This window comes from Thunnus thynnus, chromosome 5 (assembly GCF_963924715.1).
Source record: "Thunnus thynnus chromosome 5, fThuThy2.1, whole genome shotgun sequence".
NCBI classification, from domain to species: domain Eukaryota; kingdom Metazoa; phylum Chordata; class Actinopteri; order Scombriformes; family Scombridae; genus Thunnus; species Thunnus thynnus.
In genome coordinates this window covers 14,851,210-14,875,413 of record NC_089521.1, presented here as the reverse complement: position 1 = coordinate 14,875,413, position 24,204 = coordinate 14,851,210, and the positions used below count along the sequence as shown (strand labels likewise).

The following is a 24,204-nucleotide window of genomic DNA, read 5'->3' as shown; positions in this document are numbered from 1 at the left end:
CTGTGCATGTGGGCGTGAATGCACAAACACAGGGAAATTGCATTTTAAAGAGATGAGAAAAAAATTTCTGATATGTTTTGGTGATAATTAAGAACTAAACTTGAGAGCTACATTCAGAAATTTCCTTAAGGTGTAGTATTAAATGTGGGGACATGAATGTAAAATGAGGTAGATATAATACGATAAAGGTTTATTTAGTAGTTTTGTCTATATGGTGACTTTGGCGGGAGAGGAAACAAAACAAAACCCCCAAAACAACTTCCTGCCCTCAAAGTGGAAGTGACGTACATCCTCCTCTTGGATCACAATGCAAAGATCGTCTCTTCAACGTCAGCTATCACGCCAGGATTAAAAACAGATCGGAATCTAATACTTCCCTCATAAGTGGAGTTGACATGAACAAAAAAAAGCATGATTATGTTAAGGCCGGATGACTGTCTGTGCAGAATGTGAAACTTCCCGCGTGGCTCAGATGCCACAAACCCCCCAGGTGTATCAGCTGGTTTGTGGTGATGTGATTATTTGGAAATTTGTTTGGGAATATGCATTTCTGAGCTGCTTTTTAGCTGAAGTGATTCAAGATTATTGTCACATGCACAGCAACACAGTGAGTAGCAACACTGAAGGCAGTGAAATGTGGCTTCTTCACACTCTAGTTCCAATTAGATTATGAAATAAATATTTACAACTGTAGAAAAAAGAAGGAGAGAGAAGAGAAAGATGAGACAGATAAAAAATATATGTGTACAAATATACATTATATTGCATACTGTGTGTGTGTTTGGTGGGGGTGGGGGTGATTAAGGCAGGTCCTGCATTATCACCTGGCTCTACTACCTGTTTTATGTATCATAGAGGCCCTCTGTGTGTTAAAATTAAGAAAGTAATAGGTGAAGGCCCATAACAACACCTGACATGCAAATGTGTTACATCCATCCATCTATGCAGTTTTGGGGGTGCTGGTCCTGATCCCAACTAATATTGGGTGAGAGGAAGCGTTCAGGTAACCACAGTGTCAAATTCTGTTACATACGAGAAGATTCAGTTGTGTAAGCTAAAACTTCTAAAATCTAAAATAATAAAATTATGTCTAAATACAGTCCTGATATGATATTGTCAGGTGTTGCAGGGAAGAAAGTGTTTTTTTCCCATAAAAAAATGCAGTGTATGCATCGGTATAAGCTTGTGATCATAAAATTGACATATCTGATATATTAGACAGTATCTTAATCACTTTGCAATATATTTTCAGTCATTTGAATTATTTCATTGTTGTTTGGGTGTATTTCTGTCAGCTACCATTTCATGTTCTGAATTATTTTTGTTAAGTTGTGAAGTTGTGATCACTGTTTGGTCTGGAGAATCTGGAGAGATCTTCAAAACCAAAATTAGTCACTTCAGTCAAGAATTTCCTGACAAATATACAGCTGTACTACAACCTTTTTTTTTTATCATGTTTGAAATAAGGCCTCAAAAAGGATGAAGAACAGTCACAGACCTATTCTGATTTCTATTTCTGTGTGTTTTTACCTGAAGTAAAGTGCATTAGGGCTGCAACTAACGAATATTTTCATTATCAAGTAATCTCTTAAGATATTCAGTTTACTGTTGTAGAAGACTTAAAAAAAACTGAAAATATTCACATTTAAAAAGCTGGAATCAGAGAATTTGGAAATTTTCTTTTTTAAAAAATGACTCAAATGATTAATTGATTATCAAAATAGTTCACAATTAATTTAATAGTTGCCAACTAACTGATTAATCGCTGCAGCTGTAAAGTGTATTCTTAAAACAGATTGTAATAATAATAATAATAATAATAATAATAATAATAATAAACTTTATTTATATAGGCCTAGCACTTTTCAAAAACAAGTTTACAAAGTGCTTCACAGACATAAAAACAGAAAATACACAATGCAATTACATATTAAAAAGTTACAATGCAATAAGAAATGGAAACAAAGATAAAAGACAATGAAAAATCTTAAGAATAAATAAGTGTAAAAACATAAAACAAAAGAAGGAACAATACTAGAAGACACAACTAGTATTGTTCTACTACACTACTAGAATAACACCAGAAGGTAAATGCTGCACACATAACAGCTGGACACACACACTTAAAACATGAACCCGTGTATACATCCACTTTTTCTTATCCTAAAACCAGACTGGGACTCAGGAACCGGAAACACAGCACCACGTGACTTTCCAGCTCCGTTTTCCCGCCCGCGTTCGTAATGACTTCTTTAGTATCCGGAAATAGCAGCAGAGTGACATCTCTGTCCTCCAACACCGTCACAGTTTGTGCTGCATGCAGATAAAGTGTTTGTATTTCAGGAGGAGACACCTTTAGTACAGCTACAGCAGAGGTGGACCAGACTGCTGCGGCTCCACCACAAGATCCGAGTTTACTGATTAAAAAGAAAAAGAAAAGCTCAGCGAGTTTCGTTTCGGATGTAAAACAAGAGTCTGCAGCCTGTCTGTCGTCGCCGTCTGCTCAACACTCAAAAGTTCCTCACTGGAAAGACAGGTAGCTAACGATGATGATGATGATGATGATGATGATAGCCCCCTTATATCCTAAATGTTATTATTGTTCTTACCAAAGCAGGTCTACGGATTGTGGACTTCCACCTTCTAACAACAATCCCCCCAAATACATTTTAAAGGCAGCTTCCAAAAGCCTGATATATATTTTTTAATTAAATTTAAGATTTAGAGCCACATCAGGGTGATTAGCTGGAAATGTAATGAATCCCTGAGCTTTGGTGGTACAATTAAAAATTGCAGACATTCAACTATCACTTGTTTGCTCCATTGTGTTTACTTCATGTGACTCTACCTACACTGTTTCTCTCCAATGAAAAGCTTTTTGTATAATATAACTAGATAGGTAATGCTGAATGGTGAAGCTAATTAGTGGCCCAGGACTAAAATGTCAAAACTGTTAAATTGGTAAGACTAGGCACGTTTATTTGTATAGCACATTTCAACAATAAGGTAATTCAAAGTACTTTACAGAGAGCATAAAAAGGCATTAAGACAGAATATAAAATACATTTAAATACAATTTTTAAAAGTGTTAAATTGGAAATAAAAAGAAGCTAAAATAGAATAAGACAGAGATTAAAAGTTACAATGCAGTGTACGATATTAACTCTCAAATTTGGCAGCAAACAGAAAAGTCTTCAGCTGTGATTTAAAAGACCTGCAGTTTTCTGGGAGTTTGTTCCAGATAAATATCAGGCAGAATGACACATGTCCTCCACAAGATAACTTATTCAGTCTGTTCAGTATTAAAAACAACACAAGACAAGCTTTTCAATTTAGAGAAAATAATATTTTCAGTCAGTTATGAAAATTGTAATTAACTTGCCTGATAAATTAAATCACTTTCAGAAACAGTAGATAAAATCTGCTTGGCATCATATGACTGAAAACATCCTCATTGTGTTCTTGTGTCCAAGTGTAGTTCTTCAACTAACAATTATTTTCATTATTGATGAATCTGTTGATTATTTTATTGATTAATCACTTAGTTGTTCGGTGTATAAAATGTAAACGGTGAAACATGTCCATGATTGTTTCCTAAAGCCCAAGATGATGTTTAAAAAAACTGAAAATATTCACATTTGAAAAGCTGGAACCAGAGAATTTGTACATATTTTTCTTTAAAAAATGACCCCAAATGACTAAAAGTTTATCACAATAGTTGCTGAATAATTTAATAGTTTACAGCTAATCAACTGATCTATGCATGTGTGTGTGTGTGTGTGTGTGTGTGTGTGTGTGTGTGTGTGTGTGTGATATCTCTGTCTATCCTGGTGTCATCAAGACAAATGAGATTGATTGATTGTATTTGCTCATGAAACAGGGTCAATAGTTTGTGTGAAAATGATCTGAACAGCTAATCGGGTTTGTTGAGAATCGAGATTTGTGGCTTTTTGCGAGCCAAAAAACTAATTTATGTAAAAGGAGTCAATGCAGCCCTCTTATGTAAGCTGGTCACAGTTAACTTACCACAGTATATGTGGCACTGATTGTTTTTCCAAAGTGGGCTGGTGGTTTTTATGTGTAATGAGCTGCTGTTTCCAGCAGGTGGCAGCATAACCTCAGTTATAGCAGCTCTTCTGCTACTGGAGGCAATTTATTATTTTTCATTTGTGTCAGAATTCATTCAGTGTTTTTGTAGCAATGAAAAAACTTCCAAAAGTGGATTTTGTCTTTTCTAAAAATGAGGATTTGGTCACACACAGTTAATCATGCTGACTGATGCTTTGTTTTCAGTTAATCTCCCTTTTTTATCTTAAGAAAAGTTAAAACTATTCTGTTTTCAAAGACTTTTTCTATAACCAACAAGACTTCAGCTCATTAATTGATCAACAAAAAAACTAATCAGCACCTATTTTGATAATCGTTTCAGTTATTTTTAAAGTAAAAATGCCAAACATTTGCTGATTTGCCTCTCAAATGTGAGAATTTGGCATTTTCTCTGTTTTATTTCATTGTAAATTAAATATCTTGAAGTTTTAATCTGTTGATACGACAAAACAAGCAATTTGAAGACGTCAGTTTTCACAGTTTTCTTATATTTTATACTCTAAACGATTAATTGAAACGTTAATGAGCAGATTAATTGACAAAATAATAGTTAATTACCCCAGATTATGGGTAGCATTTATTTGTTTTGAATGGCTTTACATTTAATTTCATTGTTTTGTAGTACAGAGTGGTCCTGTGTTTCCAGTTGGGATGACTTGAACATGCGGTGTTTACTTTCAGCTCCTTTACTCTTAAAGAATCTATGTGGCTGCATAAATGGTATCACATCCCATTATTGGTAGATTGGTGCTTAATTTAGGGCTGTTACGTCCTCAGAGGGGTAACAGGACAGGAGTCATTAGTTAGACATCGACCTATTGGGCAAAATTAGCTCTCCGCCGCCCTCCTTCCCCTCTGTGTGTGAACAAACAATATACTAACACAAATTAGGACTCGCTGCTTTGTGTCGACTGAGAGTCCAACAAAGATGCTACACAGAGTGATATGTCATTAGTGAGCAGGTGGGGAAAGAGAACATAGAGCTGTTGCCTCTCCAACTAAGTAATGAAGAGGTTTCCATAGTGACCAGGCGGCCTGTTGCCGTCCCTGGTTTGGGGGGCAGCAGAGATCAAAGACTGCTGTTCTCAATTCTGCTGTAAGTGAAGGGTTAAATGCAGGGGTTGCAGGGGGAAAGCCCCTCATTAAACTTAACCAAATCTCCTTTAAGACGCTGACATGTCAGTCCAGAGACGTCAGGTAGATGTTTATTTAACACTCAGAATAAAGTAACAGTGTCGCAGGTTCACGCTGCTGAGAGTCAATAAGGATCTGATCATCTGTCTTGTTATGCTAATTAGTATATTTCTCTTCCTAATAAGGAGAACAATTATTATTGTTGTTGTTGTTGTTGTTGTTTGTGTTGTATTTTCTATTTTAACATTGAAAATAGGGCAGACATTGTCAGTTGATTAATTGATTAGGTGATTGACAGAAAAGTCATCAACAACAGTTTTGACAAGTTATTTATCAAAGCAAGAATGACAAACATTTTGTGGTTGCAGCTTCTCAAATCTGAGGATTTTCTGCTTTTCTCCTTTTATTTTATTATGAACTTGAATATTTTTTGGTTTTGGACTGTTGCTCTGACAAAAAAATTTGAAATTATATATTAAAAATTAGCTATTGTTAGTTGCAGCCCTAATCTAAAAGAAATATCAAGTTACTTTTAGACAAGCATGCAAATCAGCCTGTATGCTGGCTGGTTGAATTTCAACTCTGTTGTCATGACTTCAAAGCTCCTCCACACAAATAGTCCACCTACACAAGTGTTTTGACTTAATTTGCATATTTAGACTGTTGACTGATTGACAAACCTCCTCACTCAGCTAGTTGCAACTGTTAGGGCCGGACACCTCGCACCATTTTAATGTCAATAGTACATCCCAGCGTCGCTCCACCCGGAGGTGTAATCAGCCAGCAAGTGTTGTTGTATTGTTATTGGTTACCTGTATAAAGGCAGTAGTTTATATTATCATTCCAGGAGTGTTTATTGTCAGAGCGCTCTTGTGTAGGTATGTGTGTTGTTAATCAGTAGATATATATATTTATAAAAGTCCACTAGATCACAGTTTTATGAGGTGAAGTCTAATTAACTAAACACTTGTGTGAACTGAGTTCAATCATAATTAACTAATAATTAGTTTCTAATATCTGAAAGGAGACTTGCTGTATATCGTTGAAGTTACCTGTATGGAAGTAGTTTTTTACAAAGTAGAAATGATTATCTGGTTGTTGTTGTTTTTTTTTGTTTTTTTAAAATCCTTTTGTTTTTTTCTACTTTACATTTTAGCATTTCAGGCAAGAACTTCTTCTTCGTCAATGAGCAGTAAATGTCGAGCAGATAGTGGTTTTGGTCATTTAAACACATGTTGTTTAGACACAAACTTTTTGCCTGCTGCTCTTCGGCAGTGTTTGAGTTTTAGTCCCAGCCTCCGAACTTGTAAAAGGATTACCCATTAGTCTGACTTTTTCGGGGGTTTATGGTGAGCAGCGAGGTGTGCCCAGTGTTGTAGGACAGTCCTAACATATGAGCAGCTACACCCCTGGTGGTCCGGTACTGCGGCACACTGGGCTCAGCTTTTCGACTGGGGAGAGCTGCGAGAACGAGCCGTGTGAAAGGCTGAGCGAGGGGGGCTCTCAAATCCTTTTTAAGCCTTTTGTCATTTATACAGGGATTTATTTGTCATTAAAGAAAAATAACTGCATTTGTGGCACAATTAGGCCTTCATCAGATAAAAAGGTGGATCTTATAACATTGAGGGCCACTCTTATCTAAAATAACTTTCTGTATGCCTGTGCATAAAACTTTTTTTGCATTGTTTTGGATGTTTTTAATATTGCACAATACCATCTTAAGTTGTTTCAGGTTTTTGTCGAAGCATCCTCCATTTTGTCAGCATTGTTCTTCGCTGCTCTGGTTGTTGACTGTTTGCCTGAAAACCTGCTGCTGCCTCTGCTGCACCAGTTTTCTCTACTGCTGGTTTCCTCTAGATCTGCCCCCATGTTGAAGCTGCGTCTCTCTTTGAACAGTAACCAACATTTTTCCAATGACTCAAGTTTAATGTAGTAAATTCATAGTATTTTGTGGGCCGGACCACTGTTGAGTCTGCACTACACCATCTGTGTGGGACCTTAATAACTGGGCTGGTGATTTATTGCCTGTACTCAGCAGTGTCTTTTTTAGAGGAGCCCAGACAAAAGGCAAGACCCTCACCATCCCGCTGTTTTTTAATAGTTCTTTAGGATGTGCAAGGGAGGAAAAAAAAACACAGTGGTAATGTGGGGGCTCCAGCCTTAAAGGAGGTAAAGAAGATTGAGTGCCTGAAATGAAAACAGAGATTTTCAAGATTCCAGGAGGCAAAAGCTACATCTGTTTTAAGCTAGCTAATTTTCTTTAAATGTTAATGTAGCAATTGGGGGAAAAAAAGCTTAAAGGCCACAACCACCCATCACTTTCTGGCTGTATTTCTGCTCCGTAAGCCTTCAGTGACCCCTCTGTTCGTCTCCCGGCTCCTCCGGAGGGCGATAAGGTGCTGCTGGAGAAAAGCTCGTCTTATCTCCCTGCTGCCCTCTGAAGCAGTCATGTTTTATGGGTTGTAGCTCTTTTGTTTCCTTGTTCGCTGCCTCTCCCTGATCACTCACACTCATTCCTCATAGAAGTTGTTTGAAGGCCTAGAATAGCTTTGGAAAAGAAGCCCTCCACCCCCTCCTCCTTCTGTCTCCTCTTCTTCTTCTTCTTCTACTCCTCTGTTCCCTCTTTATTGAATCCTGCCTCCGTATCATTTATCTCTGCACCCCCCTCCCACTCTCTTTTTCCTCAGTCTGAGGGGGCCGTTAGGGGGCATCCTCTTTTCTCTCCCAGCTGGGTTTGTTGACACACAGTCAATCTACGGTTCCCTTTCACCTCTACCACCCCTCTTTTTAAGGCTCACCCTCCACCCCCCTCGGCTATACCCTCCGCTTTCCCTGAACAGTAAAGCTGCCACAGCTGTGGACTGTATTAGCATAGCTGCTGAGCAGCAAAGGGGGGTTGCTAAATATATTGCAGCCATTACCTTTTGTTCAGCAGTTGACAGTTTTAAAACATTTCAGCTTCTCTCTGTGCAAAGGGGATGAACAGAAAGGATGCCACGATAATTTCAGTGTAACAGCTTTTTAAATATGGGTGGAGGGAAAGGAGGGAGGCAAATGAAAAGCAAATCACTGAAAGCAAGGCAATGACTAATTAGAGCAGGTAGAAAAACAAAGCAAAAAGCTTCGATTTTACATTTTGCACAATAAAGAAATAAAAAAACATTTTCAATTTTCAAATGTCATTCGGGCAAATCTTGCTTTAAGCTGATAGCGCGGAGGAAATGAATCTTGTATGACGACTCATAAACAGTGATTGATGTTTCATTTAGGCTGAATGATTTGTTTGTTTTCTTGCTGTCAACAGGTGTTGGAATGAACAGGTCCAGGTCCAGCTGGGATAAAAAAGCCCCTCAACCTCCAGTCACTCGGCTAACCCGCAGCTCCAGCTCCCAGGCCAGGCACAGCGACCCCGCAGAGCTCCAGGACTCCGGGCCGAGCCCGTATGGAAAGCAACGCAAGAAGCAGACGGACTCAGCTCTGGCCCAGGACCTCAGCCAGATGAGTGTGAGCGGACAAGACGGTGTACCTACAAGGTGAGGAAACATTAGAGAGACTGTTTATATGAAATAATTCTGACTCTGCCTCTAGATGTTGCTCATAGCAGAGAAATGCTATCATGTGCCTTTTCTTGGCCTCCTCTCCAGTAAAGGAAAGATGTCCAAAGGTCCTCAGCCTACTGGGTCCAGGTCCCGGGGCGGTCTTGCCTCTGTGTCTCGGCTGGTGAAGCTTGGCCGCTGTAAGAATGTGGTTGTGGTAGCCGGAGCAGGGATCAGCACTGCCAGTGGAATACCAGACTTCAGGTCGGTGTCTGCAGGGTCTGTGCTCTCTGCAGCCTCCTCTTCATCTCTCTCTCTTCTTATACGAGTCCTTGAATATTTTCATTGTGCTCTGTTCAGTTCCTTTTCTAAGACTGAAGTGTAAACCTGCTTAGTCGTTATAGAAACTGTCCAGCAACATACTGGCTCTGGTTTCCTTGGTTAAGTGTGTCAAAAGAGCTATTAATCCCCGGGAACAATTATTGAGAAAGACACTTATTGTTTGCTGCTCTTCAATGAAGGCTTGTACTGAAATGCCCAAAATGAACATGTAAAAATGTTTGTACTTCCCCGTCTTCAGAACTCCAGGAACAGGTCTTTATGCCAACGTGGAGAAGTACAACATCCCTTACCCAGAAGCCATTTTTAACATCGACTACTTCTCCAACGACCCGCAGCCTTTCTTTTCTCTGGCCAAGGCGCTGTATCCTGGCAGCCACAGGCCCAACTACATACACTACTTCATCCGCATGCTTCATCACAAAGGCCTGCTGCTCCGAATGTACACGCAGAACATTGACGGACTGGAGAAAGGTGAGTGAGATGTTAAAGGGAACAAAAAATCAGCCAGAAATAGATCTTTACATGAAACTGTGTCAGGCGAGCTGAAAGTACATGAAGTTTTTTCATTACAGAGTAGAAACATGCACAGTAAATGATGTGATCCAAATTCAAACCCAATCCTCTAATTACTTATCTTCAAGCAAAAAATATATTTTTTATGTAACCAAACATATCACAATTAACTGCAAACAGAAACAATTGAAGACGGTGCCATTTACTTTGTTTTTTTTTTTGATTAACTTTTTTAAATTTATTCTAATTATTTATTTATCAATGACAACACACATGAATTACTTTCAAAATTGTGTAAGTGTAGGTGTCAGAATTAGCCAAAATGCTAGTTTTCTTCTGCAGTCCATTAAAAGAAACAACACATACAAAAAGCAGAACATCACAGCTCATCAATCAAAGCAGAAGAGACTCGTATTCAGTGTGACATTCAGAACATTTGTAGAAGACTCACCTGAAATGTTTACTTTTCACCACTGGTTACAATGACAAAATATCTAGTGACTAACAAATACTGGGATGCCGGTTTAACCCATTTAACCCTCAAACTTTTTTTTAACTGTTTTACTGCTGATGTGTTGTTCTGAACCACATGAAACGTTTGTAGAAAAACAATAAAGCAGCTCTTGTGAACACTTAGTCAATGAACGCACCACCTCAGAGATGTGTGTTCATTGTTTCTCTTTTACACCACCAGTAGTCGTGCACTTCTGACACTTTCAGGTGTTCACATTGACTGCCTTTCATCTAGCCCACCAGTGACGGTCTGTTTGTTTGCTGAAGTGGATGACCCTGTTTGCTACGAATGTCCTTCATAATATTTAATAACTTTCCTCACAGTTTGTGGCATCCCAGATGACAAACTTGTGGAAGCTCACGGTAGTTTTGCTACAGCTTCCTGTCACCTGTGCTACACTCCGTACCCTGCTGAGGAGGCTAAGGTACACTTAGTCATTGATCTGAAACCATTCATATTTCAACACAGTGCCTCATTGCATTTGATACCACATTGATGCTTCCTTCATTTGTGTCTGTCTCACAGCACGCCATAATGAATGACAACGTCCCCATATGCACATTCTGCGCTGCAACAGTCAAACCTGACGTTGTGTTTTTTGGAGAGGACCTTCCACAGAAGTACTTCCTCCACACTGAAGACTTCCCCAAAGCAGACCTGCTAATCATTATGGGCACCTCTTTACAGGTGGACAATAGCATTTTTAATGTCTTTATCAATTAAAATTGGTTTCTAGCACATTTCTTTGGCAGGTAAATCTTAAGTTCACTTATATCTGAACAAAAATTCAATGTTTTATAGATTGAGCCTTTTGCCAGCCTGGTGAATACGGTGCGCTCCACTGTGCCACGTCTCCTGCTGAACCGGCATGCTGTGGGTCCGTTTGAGAAGGTCCCACTGCGGAGAAACGACCACATGGAACTGGGTGACCTGGCGGACACTGTCCGGAGATTTGCTGAAATGCTCGGCTGGAGCAACGAGATCGAAGAGCTGATGAGTCAGGAAACAGTGGTGCGTTCCTTCTTAAGCTCTAGGCTCTTAGCTGTCTAACGACTCTTCTGGGGTTCTTTATTTTTCTTTATTAGTTATTTATTTATTTTTTACTACATTTAGAACTTTGTAAAATTGAAAGGTAAAGACAACACAGCTTAAAAGGCTCTATTGAGAGGATTGACCATGGCAATAATTATCCTCACTGCAGAGCTTCACCACATCAGTAAGCAGCTCTCCATCAGTGAGCGGACAGATGCCTTGCCAGAGCACCTCGAACGGCCTGATGAGCAGAGGAGCATCAGAGCCTCAGGGCAGGATGGAGACATCCAGGTCCAGACCAGGAGCTCAAACAGCGGCCAGCAGCGGCAGCGAGGAGACGGACTCTGAGACGGACAGCAAGAGCACTGCATCCTCCAGCCCGAGCAACTGACGCCGCATGTTTCATAAAATAAGACACTGGAAAAGGTTTGAGACAGTTTCCTCTCTCCTTTGTTCGCAGTAAGACTGTTCTCCGGTATTCTGTACACACACAATGTTTTATCTAATGGATTTCAATGTGTCCATTTAAGTGGCACAGTGTGTGAGATGTTCATATGTACAAATAAAAAAAAAAAAATCATATCAAAGACAGTTTGTCAAGCTCAACAAGCGTATTTAAGCACTTATTATGGAGGAAGGGTCCATCCAGAACACTAGTCAATGTCTCAGCCCTGTCCAAATGTTTCTGCATGTGTTCTTAAACAGACGCCAGCAAATGTGTTCATGTTTTATATCAGTACAACACTGTATTTGAAACAATATTTAATAAAGGTTTTGTGTAATTTGCACTTCTTCTGTCCTTCTATAAAGGTCCATGTTGTGTTACGAGTACAAAAAGACAACTTTTATTCAGTTTATTCAGTTCAGTGGAAGCCTCACTACATAAAATAAGTGTGGTGATATTTACAGTGTTTAATTGTGCAAAAACATTTTTCCCCATAACATATTTTTTCCAGATGGAGAGGTGATCAACATGCAATTTCAATATATGCCACTATGACGGGGGGAATATGCATCAACACAGGAGCTCCGAAGAAACAAAGTGGTCACTGAAGGGTTTGATAATTTATCATGTTCATCTGCTGTCAGCAGAACTCAACCCAGTTAATCTGTGGGAGATTTAACACGTTGCTTTCCAACAACATCAAAATACCAAATGATGGAAGGAATATCTTTGATTTTTAGTGTTTCATCCTTCTAATAGAGTTCAAATGACATGGAGCACTAAAGCTGTTCTGTCACCTTGCCACAACTGTTTTTTTTTTTTTTTTTTTTACTTCATCATCCATCTGCATATCTGACCTTTCATGGCTCCAAACATCCGATTAGTGACATGAAATTCAGGTGGGTGTCTCAAAATGTTGAGTCAGAAATTCTGTGAAGCCAAATTATTTAAATCTTCCTGTTATCTTACTGATCTTAATTCTTCCTGTATGAGCGGCCAGTGGAGGTGATTCACAAGTCAGGTGAAAAATGCTCATGATTATTCACTATTTAATAAGTGAACCTGTAATAATGCAACAAAAGGTTTTCTCTGGTTAATATTCAGGCAAATTCACTAGATTGTAATCTGCAATAAAATGACTTTCTAACAACAAATGAGTCTGTAATCCAAAACAGGGTTTCAAGTGACCCAAGCTGTTGTGAAGTCGTCATCAACCATGCAGCTGACTCCAGCAACCAGCAGTCTTTACACTTAATCACTGAGGAAATATTACTTTGTTTATACATAGATTATCCTTGTGGATTTATATAAAACCAGGAAAAAAATTGCATTTCTGAGAACTGACTGAACATCATGCAGATTTGGCAAAAAGTACATGGATTATAGAACAATCACTTCAGGTTGCACATTTCTTTGTCCTCAACAGGTAGAAAACAATCTGTTTACCATCATCCACCACAGGAACATGATGCATCTCTCTATTTAAACAAGTATTCATGTCTAAAACACCTGTCAGTGAGACAAAAGTGAGGCAACAAGCCCTGAATTCAGAAATAAATGGACTAACTGGTGTGCAGCATTCACTGATAATAACAGCCAATATAGACTCACTCTGAGCTGCAACTTTAAACTATCCACACTGACGCTGCCTGATTTCTAAATATACATCAATCCTGTTCACTCTGGACAGGTGCTGTGACATTAAGGTTCACCGTGAACAGTTCTTACTATGATTTCATGTTTAGTGTGTGTGTGTGTGTGTGTGTGTGTGTGTTTAACCATCTAGCAATACAAAGACTGAACAAAATCATCATGTAGCAGAAAATCTAAAAAAAACAAAGTGAAAAACAGAAGCACATGATAAGGAATGATTATTCAGACCCAATTACACTTTAAACAAACCATGACAACAGTGCTTTCAGTGAGATACACCTGATTGCATCAAAATTATATTATTACGTCTATCTTCTCAATTTAGGAAAGGTAAAATAAATGATAAAGGTGCAACAGTAACCAAGGAGGCCTCCTACACATTGTGGTGCCATTGCAAAGTCTTCCTGCCACGTGTTAAGTCCACTTCCGCTTTGGAGAATGGCTTACGGCTACGACGGGGCCCCTCGGAGTCTCCTGTGAAATGTTCAGCTGTGTCCCACTTCAGGGGCTGGATCCTCAGAGGTCAGTAGGTCTGTCCCATTTCAACACCTCCTCTGAATAAGGCTGAGAAACGAAGCCTCGCTTGGCTTACTATTTCCTTCTTTGAGGCAACTGGTGTAGTTTTTGCCCTCAGTGTCCTACAATCAATTTCTCAACAGTCAATTGTTTAATGACGCATTCAAGTGACCTTTGTCAACTTGTAAAATATCAATTGACAACGTCGCATTTACCAGATTCTGTGTTTGCATTAAAGTGTTCATCATTTACAGGTAAATATCACTTGAACTTGACCATAGCACACACATTATTTACACTGCCTGGTCAAAATAATAGATGACAGGTATAAATGTACATATAAAGAAAAGTAATATATATATATTTTTTCAACTTGATACACTATTTTTTGTTCAGCATGTTACAGTAAAAAGTTACAACTCATAATGTGATCATGGAACAAGTTACCACAGTTATCTAAACTTTGTCAACCAATTTAGAGCCTAAGTCCACTATTGGTTTTGGTCTCTATGAGAACAGAAGTTCAACAAAAGATCTGCACACTTCTGATAGCTGCCATTCACTTTAATTTAATAGAGAGTAATTTATTGGGAGCTGTTAGTAGAGCGTGTGGATCTTTTGTCTGACTTTTTGATCCAGCACCTGTGAAGGTTTTTTGGTGACAGCTCTACACTCTGTTCCTGTGACAGAGTCATTTAAGGAGGAGGCACGGGTTCGGCCCAGCTTTCAGGTCCTCTGCAGAACCCATCTTTCCTGATCTTTTGAAGGATCCAGCCCTTAAAATGCGACACAGCTTTTAATTTGTTGGGGGCCCAGTGGGCTTCACCTGGAAAAAGTGGCGTAGATGTGCAATGCACTAGTCAGAGTCTGATCCTGAGTTGTCTCCAGGCGGATCGCAAAGAGTTTCTTCAAGAGGTGCTAACGTCCCGTCCGGCCGGACGCCCATGGGCCGAATCACATTCTGCCTGTGGACACAAACATTAGACGTCTTCAGAAAGCAAAAGATATTCACTTGCTCCATGGGGAGGGGTCAGATAGGAAGATTGTTAACTTGTAGATGGACCTGAGTGTCATGTATGTTTAAAAAGTAAACAGGATTTGTAGACAAAACCCAACTGTGCTCAAACCCTTTGTATCCATCAACAGTCTTAAGAGGGGTTTCATTTGTACATCTTTACTCTCACACATCCAGAACTTGAGGACCCTCACTCTACAACCCCCACCTCCCCCCTTCATGGACACTCGCTCCTGTCTGGACATCCTCTCACCCACTTGTTCCTCCTCCCCTCCCCTCCTCTCCTGTGGCAGTTTAATTACAGGATCAGCGCTCAGACTAATCTCCTCAAAGCCACGGCTGCCCCTTCATCCTAATCCAATTATACCTGCACTGTGTGTCACCACTCCCCCTAAGATGATTTATCAGAGAATTATCCATCAAAGATTTAAAAAGGACCCATTTGCGTTAATTTAAAAGATTCAAATGTAAATAGCCTGGTAATTCCTGCTAAATCCTGCGTTTAAGTTTAAAAGGAGATGGAGAACTGTGATCTGGTAAAAACTAAAGATATTTTTAGATGTGAAACCTGCTGAGAGTCAGTAATGTATGTAGTAACTTAAGAAATATAGTCTGGTTATTAAACTCTTTTTCCTCAGATGTGAATCTTCATTCCAAGGCTTGATGTCACATATTGAGGACTAACGAGGCGTCTACTGAAAACAAAACAAACAAAAACACAAACCATCATCTCTCCCAATTAAGAGCCAAAAAAACACAAAAAAACCCCTCTTCTCCTCCTCAGCAGTGACAGAGGACTGGGGGTCTGGCAGATGTAAGGGGTGGTGGGGGTGCAGAAAATGTGCTAATTGGAGGACCAGTTAAGCAGTTAGGGGAGCGCATTCTTGCGGGGCTCTGACCGATCTCCTTAGAGTCTGTACTGAGGAGGCACCTCTCCGTCGTCACCACATCTCCTTTACTGAGGAACAGAAGAAAGAGGATGCAGCCTCGGAAAGGAATCTTCCTCTTACAGGCGCACGTGCCTCATTACAGCTCAACCCCCTCTTTGGCTCTACAATGACGAGGTCAGCTTTCTTATGTCTGCACATTTGTTCACCCGTGTCTCTTCCTCTTCGTCCACGTTCCACCCAAATTGCTTTGTCTAGTTGCGCCTCTGTCTCTGTCCACTCCCTGTCTGGCCGATGATTGGCTCCTCAGAATGAGAAGAATAAAGTCAGGACACATGTGTTATTAAAAACCTGAATGTGGCACATAAAGGAACCAGGACCGGCCAGCAGACTCTGTGTGCCAATTAGGTGATAATTAATGGAGCAGTAGTAATGATGCTGCAGTGGCGTGCCGGCAGCTTCCATTTACTCCAGCTGAATGCTGTGCTGTGCTGAAAGTCCGGGCCTAATTGAAGCTGAAGCTAACGGCAAGAGATTCTTCCTTTGATGAATCGGTTGGCAGGGAGCGAGCTCACTGTTACCTTTGTACAGGCATCATGTTTGACTTTGCAGAGGAAACAATAAATAATATGAATACATTGAGCAAGGGGAGCAACAGTTGTTCACAGAGAAAAAGTTCATCATCTTAGTCGAGGCTTTGCAAAGAAAACACAGTTCATTATTTGTCAAAGAATTCTTTGGCGTCTTATATCTGTCCTGTTTGTTTGCTTCTTAGTTAGCAGGATATATGATAAACCCTCAGTTTTCTGATACACACAGTACAGGTGACAGATTACGTTACACACAGTGCCAAAAATCTCTTGTTAAAAAGTTCAACTGAAATATGGTGAACTTGGTCCCTGGAACATGTGATACATTTTTGTTGTGGATCTGGATACTGATGCAGATCTAGTATTTCTTATTTCTGCATCTCGACACATGAACTACAGCCTTTGTGTGAATGAAAGGAAGAAATCTGGCATCTGTTTGATCTCATGTGTTTGTCACTGTGTATTTTAATGCAGATCAGGATCCTGGTGGAGATTGAAAATTTGGCGTGTCCAGGTGGCGACCGTGTCATTAAAACACCCCCTGTTCAAGTCCCATCAGGGACCTTTGTTGCATTTCAGCCCTTCTCTCTTTCCTCTCATATCTTTTCACCTCTCTAATGTCCACTATTTAAATGAAACGAACATTTTGAAATATTTATTATCATTAAAATAAACAGTCGGTGGCAGAGGTGTCTGCTCTAAGTGCTTAGTGTATTTACCTTGACAACTTGTCAAACATATAGACAAGTTTCTGGGCTTCATACTCCTTCTGCTCCTCGGTCATCTCTTCAATGGGGTTCGGCATCGGCTCCTCCACGTGACCAGTGATGGGGTTGATGCTGGAACAGAGAAAACGTCATCAAAAGCTGATTTTTTTTAAAGAATTATCTTATCAATGCATACAAGGAAATGTGTAAAACAAGTTCACATGAGATTATTAACACTCTAATCTGAGCACTCACAAAGGTTTGGCAGATTTGTATTCCTCTGTGTCTGAGTCTTCATCTTCTGAGTACTGAGTCTCTCCTCTCCCTCCTGCCAGAAGTCCTCGAGCCACCAGGAGTCCTGCTGCGTTTCCGTACCCGGTGTACTTTAACAGGTTGTCCACTAAAAGATGACACCACAAATACACAAAGTTTAAATGTTACATGTTCTTGGCTCTCTCGTTCTCATATTTTCTGATCTGATGTGCCAGAACCCATGTTCCTCCTGTGACCAGACCACTGCTCGCCCCCTCTTACCGCTCTCTTTGCAGAGGACAAAGAGAAACTCTGCAGCCGTCTGCTTCACACCCATGTCCACATGTGTCATAAGGCGAACCAGCTTGTTTCTAATGGCAGTGCCGATCTCCGGCCTGATCTTCACATCTTTCAGTGGGGGAAGTACCTGAGGACGCAGAGATTACAGACAGTTCAGTATTTTTGTCAACCTAAAACATACTGTAGCCGCAGTAGCCTGTAGCTATGAGGTCATTAAAATCTGTTTGAGCAAAGTACTGAAACGTCACTAAGATCCCAGACATGTTCAGCCTTCCAGAGAAGAGGTCAATGAAACTCACACAGGGCACCAGAAATGTTTATTGTAATCTGTTGTTTAAACTGATGGCAGCTGCCGTACCTGTGCTTTGATATATCTGCGGATCTCTCTGTGGTGTCTAGATCCTTCAGTCAAAAGGCTGAGTACCGGAGTCAGCCCCTCTTTGTAGTTGGAGCCCTGCTTGGAGTGACACAGACCACAGAGACTTCACAGGCTGCAAAAGCTGGAGCACTGAATAGATGTCAATCAGCACTAACACACACACGGGTCTCATCTACTATTTGCATTTTAATCAATCGTTTTTTTAAAATCTTTTCTTTACAGTTTCTCTGTATGAAGAAATACTCTCAGGTAAAACAAATGGCTTTACTAATACCACAGAAGTTTGTAACAATGCATATTTCCCATCCTTTATCTACTTTCAACTACACAATATATTCAAAATGCCACAAAATATTTATAGAATGACCGGCTGCATCTGAAATGTACATATCTTAGTTTACATGAAAGCTCTAATATATTTCTATTATGTCCTGAATTGTTTTAGGATGTATCAATAATCTTTCATTGTGTGAACAATGCAGCCCATCTGCTCTGCATTTGCTTCAGAGGATGAACTTTACCTTGTCGATCCTTTTCTCCATGAAGTCAATTAACACCTGTATCGCATCCATGTTTTTCCCGCCATATTTCTCTTGTCCCCCCTGGACAGGCACGTCGATTAACACGTCCAGGCAGGACACAGGCAGGTTATTCAGCAGGTTAATGGCATGGCTAGCGACAAAAATAAAAACAACAACAAAAGATATTTTGAATGATGTAGATCTTTACAAAATTTAAGATACTTTACAGTAGATTCTAAGATGAGACTGGAAAAGAGTCTGTGAAGTTAAAGTACAAACATGAGAGTTTTAAGAAGTGAAGAAGATGAAAGCTTTTGGAACAACAGCTTTTGAAAAGATGAAAGCTTTGGAACATTTTGCCTCGGACAAGTTGTTCCAAAGCCAAGGACCCTTCATGGCAAAGATCCAATCACCTCTCGTTTTTAATCTGCATTTTGGAACAGCATTGATGGGGAACTGCCAGATGACCTCAGGGTGCGATCTGGCTTAAAGGGGTAAAAAGGGGCCTTCAAAAATCATTTTGCCTAACTCCCATCTGTGCGACATTGTTTAATGTGCACTGTCAAGAGAGCAAATGACAGGAAATAAAGTGTTATAATGAGAGTGATATTTGGGTTGTTTACCACTTTCTAACTGTTGGCAGACTGACTTTTATCCAGTTAATCTGAATATTTACATAACTGTTGCCTGAGAAGACATAAAATAGCCAATGAGAGACACATTAATGAGGAAGATTTTGGAGAAGTGAGGACCATTGAAGTTATGAATCTAAAAAGACAAAAAGCTGGTGCACGGGTTAGCTGTATCCTGCCCAGGTCCAATATAACAGGTCTTCCTTGTCACAGCTGCATGGAGAAAAAGTCGTCGTGTAGCCCCACTAGAAAAAACTGCTCTTATCAAAGCCCCGGCTATGCCAAAAACGATTCAAGCTTAAAGAAATCAAAACAGCATGAATTGTGAAATATCCATAATATCTACTTAATAAGATTGACCAAGCTTTTGTTTAAGTCAACATATTAGTATAACTTTGGTGTTTTCTAAATAAAAAACACATTCCTCCTCCAACCCCCCAGCAAAGTTATGCTGGTCAATGGCCCAAACCCCTGTGACAAGTTCAGCCACTGACTCGACAGGTCATAGCTGTGTCTCAATTCAGGGGCCGCATCCTTCAAAGGACGCAGTCTACAAAAGGCGTGTCCACAGCTTAACCAATCTTAATTTACCTGGCCATGGTCCTCTCTCAGCCTGAGATACATCACATGAAGCGGCAATGAAAGACGGCAAAACAACAACAACAACAAAAAAAAATTGAAATTTCTGCCTCCATCTCTAACATTACTAGCTGTGTCCCGATTGTCAACTGCAGCTGTCAAGGTTGCTAGGCGACAGGAGCATCAGTCACTTTTACTGACACTGTTTAAATTTCAGTCTATAGCCTCAGATTCTTGGCATTCCTGCATTAAATTACCATGAGAAGAAGATACTGTTGCAGTATTACGACAGCTAAGAGCCTTTAGAAGATGAAACACCCAACAAGGCTCAAAAGAAACGACTCTGTTTTGCCTGAACAGATTTTCCCACGACGCTGCAGTCTGCTCAGACCGTGGGCTATCGGTCTTAATTTGCGGTAATGCACAGATACTGGGCGGACACTCAGTGCTTGTCCATTTGGGTGCTTACATGCAAATGACAGCAGGTGATTTTCCACTGACATACAATCTATCTATGTGCGTGCTTTTCTATTCAAATCAGTTTCAAACGACATTTAGACATTCTCGTGGCTCAGCAGCAGCATTCCAGTAAAACACACAATCACCGGTTCATGGGGTCAGGACACACATTTATGTATGTAAGCTATAAAGCATCATGGGAGACATTTTATGCTTGTTTTGAGTCTTTTCACATGTGCGACTGTGCAGAGTGCCTTAATTCAACGTTTAAGGTGTTGTCAACTAAAGGAGATGAATATATGAAGATGAACAATGAAGCACAGACTTCTCACCTATGTGCTTCCTCTGTTTTCTCCTCTGTCTCAGTCTTTAGCATCAAAAGGTGACGCAGGATGGCAGCGATGAGTCGGAACTGGTGGTCATCCTCCTATTAAAACAAGAACATCAATTCTAAGCGAACGTTTTCATTGTTCAGAGAAACAAAAATGTGAAAAAATACTGAAGCTACAGGGACAGGAGGCTAAAAGCAAAACCTGACTGCCAAAATAGGGACCTTAAAATTTTATGAGGCATCACAACCAGTCTAAAGAGCCAAAAGAGGAGAGCACTGAAGCAGACATAAGTCAAAGCTTTTACTCTGGATTTTAAAAAGGACATGGGGAGAGGAAGCTGGGATTTCTACATCAAAGCGTCAAACGTGTGTCTAGAAACTAAATTTTGTGTCGTTTGGACTTACATTGTGTTAGATGCCGCCTTTGTGGTCACCTTCAGTCCAAAATGCATGAAATATGGCAAGAATATTTGAAATGTCTTCCTGAACAAGACTGCCAGGTTTGATTTTACAGAAGCAGCTGTAGCTACAAACTACTACATGATCACTACATCATGAAAGATATCAATCACAACCAAAATGTATAATGTGTCTGACACATCCTCCTAAAGCATATGTACCACATCTCATTCTTTTTCATCCACAGGACAATACGTTTTTGGCCTGTGTGTGCATGGAGCCTGCGAAACAGAGAGCGAGTGTGTCATGTACGGTATATGTAGCAGCATGATGCTGGAAAATACTGCTGGTTATACTGGTCTAAAAGGCTGGATTAGATACTGGTGACAGTGACTGATTTGATTCAAAGACATAATTTGATGTATAACTTATGAAATATGTGAACGTTACAAAAAAAGGGGCATTCTGGTGAGTGTAACCTGCCTAATAATGTCTGTTGTTTCCAATAGTTGTGTATTTCACACTCAAAACAGAAAAACACAAAACCTGCAGAGTGAAAGAACTGCAAAACCAGTTTAATATTGACACACATAAAAAGGACTTATAAGAAGCTGAGCAATTTCTATTTAAAAAAGGGGGTCAGTGGTGGATAGAGTGGATTGTCTGATACCCAACAGTTGAGTATCAATGTACTGTATCAGTACATGTCTAACTGAGATTTGAGTTGTGACTGATGACATTAACAATTCAGGTGATGCAAACTCGACCTGCTCTCCATACAAATGAAAGTGACACATGTGACTGGCATGCAATGTTACATTTACGTGTAACATCACACACTCTTAGAGAAGACATAACCACAACACACTCACCTCACCACCAGCATTAGACAGCGTGAGGTTGAACAGGGCTTTGAGTGCTTCCATTGCTCGCTCGTTGTCCTCTGCAGGCATGGGCAAGGCCTGCGGATCTGGACGGGCAGCTTCATATGGACCAACCCAGTGTACGTCCAGGGTGTGCTCCAGCACCTCTGTCAGTAGTCTCACCGCATGCCATTCTCTCCTCAAGCTCCCTCTCAAGTCAGATCTCAGGGCAGACAGCAGGAAGAGAAGGCGCAGCGTGAAAAGGCCCACCTCGTGGCGCCATGTGCGTGCTGTGCGCAGGTTGGCACACAAGCCATTTGCCAGCTGCACCTCTACACTGACCTGCTGGGCTGCAGAACTGTTGTACACCACGTTGCATAGGCACTTCAAGGCCTCCACCACCACCCTCTCCTCCTCCTCTGACTGGGAGTCTTCCTGAGGGGTTTTCTGGTTGTCACCTCCTTCCTCTCCAGTATGCAGCCTCGCCATCCCACCCAGGATCAGCATGCCCTCCCTGGTGGCTACCGGTGCGAGGACACGCTTGTCTCTGGACAGGATGCGAAGTGTCTCCAGACACGTCCTCTGACAGCTGGGCTGCACCTGCCTGCCAAGCACTGTCAACACACCCTGACACAGCTTCTGTAATGACAGAGTGGGGAGGACTCTCATTTTTAAATACAGGAAGGAGTGCTTTGATCACAATAGCACTGCTTTGATCATTTAAATGCTTACACCTCTACTTACACTCCGCGAGGCTTCTTCCTTTTGGTTAAAAGTGAAGGTGTGACTGTTCTGGAAACAGAAAAGAGGCTCATTGTGGATACCAACCAACTCTATATTACACATGCCATATTACAAAAAAAACCACGACATCTTTGAAACTGATATAAACACCGAAATATGTCCGTGAGACCTCGAAGAAGTAGCTAAAGTTAGGTAAAATATCTGTATGCGCAGTAGCAGAGAGCAGGCAGCATTAGCATTAGCAGCACTATGTTGGTGTTGTAAATAATGAATTAAGGTCCTGTTTGCCTCATTCAGAGGTTATTTGTAATATGTTTAACGATACAACATTAGCTGTCATGGGACGTCGCCAACAATAACGTAATTGGCTGGTTTAGTGTAAATGGTTTGCTAACTAAAAGCTAGCTGTTTAGCAAGGTGGCTAGCTAGCTAACGTTAACGCTGCCGTTTGTTTTGGTTGACGTAAAAACGAGCAGAGCACCGACTCACCTCTCGATTAAACTGAAGCAGAAGCGTCTCAATCTCCTCTTCGTTGGCAGTGTCCAGCTGCGACAGGATGTTATTCAAATCCATGGTGGATATCTGAAGAAAACAGATAGTTAGCTCGGTTTCGACGTTACCAATGAGAGTTGAGCAGCTAGCGAGCTAGCTGACAGGCTAGCTGTGTGTGTGTGTGTGTGTGTGTGTGTGTGTGTGTGTGTGTGTGTGTGTGTGTGTGTGTGTGTGTGTGTGTGTGTGTGTGTGTGCTGTCAACAGGGAAACTCCCCTGACTGTCTGCATCTGCTCTCCACTGGGTTTATTCACTGTAATCCAGTTTTAATATGCGGTTTTCAAAAGTATTTATACACTCACATATTCCAAACAGCACATACACATATAGGGTGAATTAGTGTGATGTGGGACACCTGAACTCGATAATTTCTCTTTTTTTTCTACCAAATGTTAGCTAAAGATGAGGACCACTGTCAAATTAAACCTGGAGTGTCATGTAATTTAAATCACGTGACTCCAAGTCATAGATTGGGGCGGTCCAGTCAAAGGTCAGTGGAAAAAGATTTAGAGTAATTTAATGTTAAGGATATAAATTTGTCATAAATGAAGAAATGTTGACAATTGTATCAGATTGTGTTTATGATACATTCATGCATCAAAATATACTATAATATGGTGAACAAATTTTTTATTTCTCAATTTTTCATTGTCCTACTTTGGAAAGTGGTTTGAAATGTGGGACAGCTGTTTTTTACTAATGTGGGACAGTCATATATGTTGTTAAACTGGTGAAACATGCATATCAGTAGATCAAATGTGCAATACCAATAGTTATTCAGGGGTCTTATTGTAATGCTTAATTTTTGACTTATTTAGGTAGGTTGCAAATTATATTATTACTAATATTTATACATAATATAATATAATACATACACCATCTGTAACAGCAAAAACGTTGTGATTACTGAAATGACTTAGTTTTTATTGTATGAATTAAGGTGATTTAGACCTTTCAGTTCCCAGTGAGAGTCCCACATTTCAGCCTGAACTGTCCCACATTAGGAAAGGCACGTAATCCGGACAATTTGGCACAAGGAACACTTTTGTATTTGCCATTTCTATTCAGAGTGTGTTATTTGCATTCACTTTCATGTTATGATTAGAAGGGCAGTGAGGTGATTATATCCTACTGAATAAATACAACAGATTTAAGTTTTCACTTTCATAAATATACTCAATTATTACAATGTGGGAATTTGGGC

The 24,204-nt window shown here is 40.3% G+C and overlaps 2 protein-coding genes across 3 annotated transcripts; one reads left to right on the top strand and one right to left on the bottom strand.

Annotated features, from left to right (window-relative positions):
* The first annotated feature begins 2,265 nt into the window (after positions 1-2,265).
* si:dkey-103i16.6 (uncharacterized protein LOC557125 homolog) lies at positions 2,266-11,966 on the top strand. The gene is made up of 8 exons (XM_067589433.1): positions 2,266-2,536; positions 8,546-8,774; positions 8,886-9,041; positions 9,358-9,590; positions 10,470-10,570; positions 10,672-10,833; positions 10,948-11,157; positions 11,348-11,966. Exons 2-8 carry the CDS (start codon positions 8,554-8,556, stop codon positions 11,567-11,569), a joined length of 1,305 nt encoding a protein of 434 aa, XP_067445534.1. The 5' UTR covers positions 2,266-2,536; positions 8,546-8,553; the 3' UTR covers positions 11,570-11,966.
* Positions 11,967-12,017: 51 nt separating this feature from the next.
* On the bottom strand, positions 12,018-23,181 carry ric8b (RIC8 guanine nucleotide exchange factor B). Of its 2 annotated transcripts, none has more exons than XM_067589431.1 (10): positions 22,940-23,181; positions 22,451-22,498; positions 21,716-22,345; positions 20,446-20,540; positions 18,444-18,594; positions 17,902-18,000; positions 17,526-17,670; positions 17,247-17,391; positions 17,004-17,123; positions 12,018-14,757 (listed from the first exon to the last, which is right to left on the bottom strand). In XM_067589431.1, the coding sequence occupies exons 1-10, from the start codon at positions 23,021-23,023 to the stop codon at positions 14,649-14,651; spliced, it is 1,626 nt and encodes a 541-aa protein (XP_067445532.1). In that variant the 5' UTR covers positions 23,024-23,181; the 3' UTR covers positions 12,018-14,648. The 2 variants fall into 2 exon arrangements, with proteins under 2 accessions (XP_067445532.1, XP_067445533.1); XM_067589432.1 differs by having other exon boundaries at positions 17,902-17,997; positions 22,940-23,179.
* Positions 23,182-24,204: the final 1,023 nt, after the last annotated feature.